At 53.1% G+C, this 6,678-nt stretch overlaps 1 protein-coding gene across 1 annotated transcript in view; it reads left to right on the plus strand.

Annotated features, from left to right (window-relative positions):
* The first annotated feature begins 5,772 nt into the window (after positions 1-5,772).
* PDYN (prodynorphin) overlaps positions 5,773-6,678 on the plus strand; it is a 1,707-nt gene continuing 801 nt past the window's right edge. Inside the window, exon 1 of the mRNA XM_008051859.1 lies at positions 5,773-5,920. Coding sequence (XP_008050050.1) covers positions 5,773-5,920 — 148 coding nt within the window. The remainder of the gene's footprint in view (positions 5,921-6,678) is intronic.

The raw sequence follows: 6,678 nt of genomic DNA on the forward strand, positions 1-6,678 counted from the left end.
TTGCAATGTTAAATCAAGCCATTATTATTCCGTGCTGGCTTTTTAAATAAAAACGCTTGCGGCTCCTCCGAGCCCTCCACTGACAATGTAGAAATATCATCGAGGAGACAGAGGGTAAGAAGACTGTTTCCTTTCAAGGAACTTGGGGTCCTTCCTGAAAGATGGACTCCTTGGTGCTGACCCTTGAGACCATGCTGTCTCAGGCTATCCTAGGGACATGGCAGGGAGGGAATGCACCCCATGTGCAGATGAGAAGACTGAGGTTTGTGGAGGAGATGACACTGGGTCTGTCTGACCCCAGAGTCCATGTCTTTCCCTCCCAAGTAAAAGACAATCCCAAGGTGAGATTCTCTGGTCCTCTCAGTTCTTGCCCAGGGGCAGCCAGGAAGACAAAGCAGGACTTGGGAGGGGGTCAGGCTGCTTTCTGCCTCTTCCCTCACTGAACTGCCTGACCTTCCCGTAAGAGATCTGTGCACCAGCAAGGCATAGGGGATGCTTCATTATTTGTAGAAAACTAGCTTAAAAAACTATCTGAATCTTAAAAGGATTGTGAAACTACTGAAGGCAGGGACCAGCATCCCTTCTTCTGTCAAGGACCCGATGGTTAATATGTTTGGCTGTCTGGGCTGGACTGTCCCTGTTTCAACAGCTAGCTGTGGTTTTGTAACATCAAAACAGCCACAGACATGGGTGGTACCAAAGGGGTCCAGGTGTGGCATTAGGGGTCTCCAGAGAAGCAGAGGCAACAGGATGCGTCCGTCCACGGAAGGAGATTTGCCGTAAGAAAGGAGCTTGCGTGGCTATGGGGGCTGCTGAGTGCAAAATGTCCTCCCCTCGTCCCTCACCCGCTCAACTATCCCCACTGATTGTTGCAAAGTGCCCCAGGTAGGGGTCGAGGAAAGGCATGGAGGATTTTCCCTGGGAGGCCCTGGTCTACCACATCCGTGGCAGAGGGCCAGGCAAGCCCCCCACCCTGCCAGTGCCGATGTCCCCTCCTGCCTACTGAGTGGGCCTGCTGTCCACTTCCCGCCCCAAGAACCAAGGCACCTCTCCTCCTCAGTCCATCCTGGTCAGAGATGACAGGCAGGCAGGGTTTGCTCTCCAAGTGCCCATCAGAAGGGTAAAATGCTCCTCCGGAACTCATCTGATAATTGCCCTATAATTTGTTTACCCTGTAAAAGAAAAGAACTAGGATCGCTTAGGAAAATGTCAGGGCCAACATGTCCCTACTAGAGTTCCGTTTTAATCCAGAGGAATCTGGTTGGAAGCTGAACTCTCCCATTTACAAGCCAGGTGAATTTGGACAAGCAATTTCCCCTTTCCCAGCCTGTCACCCTCTGTACAATGGGTAGAAAAACCCCTACCTCTGGGGGGTGCTGTGAGGATTAGAATGAGCATGGACCAAGCAGGAGTGCAGAGCCTGGCATCCAGTGGGCTCTGGGGAATGGGTGGCTGTTATTGGACTGACAAGCGCGTCAATAAGGTGCACTCAGGTAGCCTGGCACCCAGCAGGCCCTCCGTACGTGGCAGTTAATTCATGCAATGATGCTTTTGTTTGCATGGTGTGCCAGGCTCTTTATCATCTCTCTTTGGTTCTCTTTTCTTCTTTCCTGTAGCTCAAGTAAGACTAGACTGAAAGCGCTTTCTAGGTGCTGTGTGCTCCAGGCACGGCCTGTTATTTAATTCCTACACCCTTTGAAGCATTATTGTTGGCTCATTTTACAGCTGAGAAAACTGAGGCTCAGCAAAGTTAAGTAATTTTCTCCAAATGGCAATAGGTGGGTCAGGGTCTGAGCCCCACTACTGACCAGCTGGTGACCCTGCTTCCGGGTGAGAAGGGAATTCAGAGCCCCAGTCCTCCATTCTCACCACTGGATCCTGCCCTTCCCCCACGCTGCTTCTCCAAGTTCTGGGTGGGTGGTTCAGGGGGTGCAGACTCAAATGTCTACCAGGTGCTTGGCAGGGACAGATGTGAGGGAAGCCCTCAGGTGGGGACAGTGACGAGGGGGCAGCGTCTGTCCACCTCCATGACTGCTGTCTTGTAGGGACACAGGTCCAATGTCTCCAGGGCTCTTGGCTTTTCAAGATAAGTTGGAAATTGAGGTTTATTTTTAACAAAAATCTCCCAGTTTTAAAGTGTCACCTGTGTATTCACTCATCAAACTCGTGTGGAGCTCTTGCTCTCATTCTAGCCCTGGATGAGGCACCGGGAAACCATTCATTCATTCATTCATTCACTCATTCATTCATCAATCATCCACACTTCCTTAGTCTTCGCATCACATTTAGATCGAATGCAAGCTCTCCTTTGGCCTCCGAGGGCCGGCACTACCCAGCCTCTGCCCTTCTCTCTGCTCCTTCCACCCCAGTGTCCCCACTTGTGTCCCTTCATCTACCCTGTCCTCCTTGTCATCCTCAAGTACAGCACACACACTCATGCCTCGGGGACGTTGTGCTTACAAAGCCCTCCCCCCTTGGGGCATTCAAAAGGTTGGAGGTAAGTAGGTGATGGAGGGCTGACTGCGAGAGCTTAGATGGGGAACCTAATCCAGACAGACTTCCTGGAGGAGACACCTGAGGTTGAGTTTTGAAGGATGAGTAAGAGTTAGCCAGGTCAAAGAGAGATGGGGGTGAATGGGTAGGCTGAGAAAGGTGTTCCAGGCAGAAGGAACCCTGTGTGCAGAGGTTTGATGGACGCAGCAGGTGGGCCTTTGTTCTGGAATTGCAGGCAGCTTGGTCAAGCCCAGTCAGGCAGTCTGTGTGGGTGCTGTGTACTTGCTGGGTTACCTTGGACAGACTACACAATCTCTCTGTACTCCATTTCTTCATCTAGAGAATGGGGAGACAATTGGTCCTGGTCTTAGGGAGTTGCCATGAGGACCCCCTTGTAATGAGACACAGAGTACTGAGCATAGGGCTGGGCCCACAGGGAGCACCTGGCAGATCTCAGCTCTCCACAGAAAGCCCATGAGCACCAGGCGAAGAGGACAGCACAGGGCAGGAGGACAGTCCGATCTGCATTTCAGAAGTGCCCTCTGCTGCTCTGTGGAGGGCGTCTAGGAAGGTAGATTAGAGGACACTCTGGAGCCAGGTAGACATGGGCTCCCAGAGGGAGAAGCTGGTGGCTGGGGCGGGGGACAGAAGGGGCCTGTGTTAAGAAGGGAGCTCTGAGCTCTGACATCTTAACTCAGTTTCCTCATCTATAAAGTGGACATAATAGTACTCACACTCACAGGTGCTGTGAGAATGACTGAGTTAATTCATGAGAATTGCTCAGAACATCACAGATGCTTAATAGCCGTCAAATAAACTAGATTTATTGTACGACATAAGGTTAATGGATGGGAAGAAAGGATGCTGACACTATTTGCCTGGGACAGAAAGATCTCAGACTAGGCCCCTCCCCTTAGCAGCCAAGCTGTGTGGGAAACCTGCAGCCAGGAGTCTGAGGGGGCCAAGGCTTCCCCTCCCCAGTTGATGATTCCCACTAGTCTATCAGGCCTGCACGACCCTCGCTGATGTCAGAAAAGCATGAGCTGTCTCCTCTGTGCCGTGCTGGGCCAGGAATCCTGACCCCCTCAGTGGTGGCGAGAGCAGGAGAGAAACTCAGGGTCAAGGGAGAGACACAGGAGGGACACAAACTCATTTCCCTGAGCTTTCCACACACAGCCTCCCTGCTCAGAGTGGAGACCTTGCCCAGCCTTAAGAGAGGCACGCGGGCCTGAGCTCGTACTGTTAAGCACTATGTGACCTCAGGAAGTTTGACAAGTCTCTCTGAACACTAGTTTTCTCATCTGTAAAGTGGGGCCAATGCTGCCCACCTCTCACAGTTTGTGGGTGGGTTGAGAACAACAATATGAGTCAAAAAGGGGGAGGTGTTGTGAGCTGGCCATGGAGGCCCACTGAGCATTAGAGATCAGGAAGGGCTGTTGACCCCAAGACCACTAGGATGTGTTTGGGAGCTGTTGACCACATTCTCTCCCTCCTTTTCCACTTGGCACTGCAACCGGGAAAGGCTCCTGCTGGCTCTAACACCTGAACACATGTGCAAACAGGGTAGTTCACAAGAGTGAGGGACTTGGAGGGAAGGAGGATAGCTGTATCTCAGAGTAGATTGGTGGCGTCAGGTTGCAAAGACCAGGCTGGCAGGAGCATGGGGTCCCCAGCTTGGCCAGGGTGGGGTGTTTCAGGGGAGCTCTGCACTTCCCAGCTGGGAAAGCTGCACTGTGCCCTCACTGAAATGCCTCGGAGTCTTGATATTTGATTTACAGAGTTGACAATGAAAGGGACAACTTCTAACAGGCTATTTATGAAGCATTAATTCATCTGCTGGGGATTACCTGAGGATCTACTGCGTGCTGGCCAGGTGCTAGGATACAGCAGGGAGTAAGACAGAGCTGTGCCTCCAAGGGGCTGAAATCCTAAGGGGGAGATATAACCAACAACAAACACAACCAGACATCAAACAAACAGGAGAGTATGAGACGGTGAGTGTTCTGTCAAAACAAAGGGTGACATGAGAGAGACCAGCAAAACTACACTAGATATGGGAGTCAGCAAATTTCTCTCTGTTAATGTGACGTTTAATTCATTTAATGACAAGGAGAAAGAAATGTGAAAATCGGAGGTCAAAACACTGCAGAGAGAGAAACAGACAGTGCGAGGGCCCTGATGTTGGAGCAAGCTTGCCATGTTTGAGGAGCAGAGTGACTATTGCACAGAAAGAGAAAAGGCACAGCCCCTGCCTTCATGGAATCAGAGTGTGAGGCTAACTACCAAGTAGTGGACTGTTTTGATGGAGGAGGGGGTATTATAGAGAGAAGAATAGAGAACAGAAAGAATAGGAGGGAGGAACGTCGGAGAAAGCTGCCTGGGGGAAGTACTGTCTAATCTAAGACCCAAGTGATAGGTAACAGAGGGGAGAGGCAAGGTTCTCCAGGCAGAGGGGACAGCATGTGCAAAGGCTCCGCATAGGACAGAGACTGATATATTCATTCAGATGTGGTTGGTGCTGAGAGCTGCAGTGTGGAGGTGTAAGGATGGGATATTCAGGCAGGACAGCCAGGCCTGAGCCCACCCAAGGGTCTGATGGCAGAATTGATATTGCCAAGAAGGGCATTTCAGGGTGGGCAGGAAGGATCAGAGAAGGAACTGGAGGCAGCGAGGCCAGCATAGAGAGAGAGAGAAAAGGTGGAGCTGTGGCCGGAGTCTGCAACAGTGCTGGGGCAAGAAAGGCAAATCCCAGAGACCTGGCAAAGCAGAAAGGACCAGCCTAGGACAGCCTGGGGAGCAGGAACACAGGCCTCAGAGAATCAGACAAGCACACAGCCATGGGTCTTCCGGCTGGTCGGGTGGTTGGAGTGGGCTTTGAAGGCTGGCAGAACCGGGACAAATCCTGGCCTGTCCACTTCCTAGCTGGCTGCAATCACTTCCCCCGCTGGCCTCGACTTCCCCATCTGTCAAGTGGAAGCAGCACAGCCCACACCCAGAGCGGCTGTGCAGACTGAGTGTGTGCGGGAGAGCCCCCAGCACACATGGGTGCTCAGCACTCAGCAATCCTTTTCCTCGACCCTGGCCTTGGCACCCACTTCACCTCTCCGGGCCTCTGTCTTTTTGAGTGTAGAGTGGGAACGGGGATGCTTGCTCGGCAGTGCTATTGGCGAGTTAAAGAGCCGATTTTGCGGCCCAGGATACCCCACAAAGAGTGGAGGTCACAGATTCCATTGTCTTCTCTCCTCTTTCTCCCTCCCTGGCAGGAAACGCGGACACAGAATGGCCTGGCAGGGGCTGGTGTTGGCAGCCTGCCTCTTCGTGTTCCCCCCTGCCACTGCGGACTGCCCATCGCACTGTTCCTTGTGTGCCGTCAAGACCCGTGATGGACCCAGGCCCGTCAATGCCCTGGTAGGTTTCAGGTGCCCTGGTAGGTTTCAAGGTTCCTCGACGCCAGGGTCCTGGGTCCCGAGCGAGGAAGCCCAGGGTGGGGGGCGTGGCAGGCCTGGGAGGCTGGCCGGCAGAATCAAAGCTTTGACCCACCTCCTGGATGTCAGCATCTCTTGGCCGGCCTTCTTGACTTTGCTGTGGGTCCAGCTCCCCCACGTGCCTCTCCAGTCAGGCTGGAGCAAAGGTGCCCAGTGTGGAGGATGGAACACAGGCTTTGCTTCTGCCCTGTTCTAGCCCCATGACTCCGAATTCCCTCTCTGAGCCTCAGCTTCCTCCTCTGCAAAGTGGAGGCGATTCCATGAGATGATGATGGAAGGTAATTTAAAACTCCAGCCACTGTCTACTGAGATGCGCACATTGTGCCAGGTGCCGCTCTCAAAGGAGAGCCCGGGACTGAGCACGCCACTCGTGGCGTCAGACAGCCAGGTTCGAGTTCCAGCGTAGCCTGCTGTTCACATCGTCATCATGACTCAATGCCCCGACAGCCCTGTGAAGTAGAGACCGTTGTTCCGCCACCCCAGGCTTACTGAGCCCTCACGTGTCCATGCACACACACCCTTGCTGCGGTTCTTCACTGCTCTGTCCCTCTCTATCAAGTGCCAGCGGCATCCTTCGCTCCTAGGAAAGGCTTGGAGAACCTGAGCCCCCTCTGGGAGTCAGGAGTGGTAGGCCAAGGCAGGCAGAGCACCAAGGAGGAGCTTACTCGGTCGCTGGCACTGCCACCTGGAGCCGTGTGTC

Source organism: Carlito syrichta, unplaced genomic scaffold (assembly GCF_000164805.1).
Source record: "Carlito syrichta isolate Samal-C Ts95f unplaced genomic scaffold, Tarsius_syrichta-2.0.1 Scaffold239047, whole genome shotgun sequence".
In the NCBI taxonomy this organism is placed as follows: domain Eukaryota; kingdom Metazoa; phylum Chordata; class Mammalia; order Primates; family Tarsiidae; genus Carlito; species Carlito syrichta.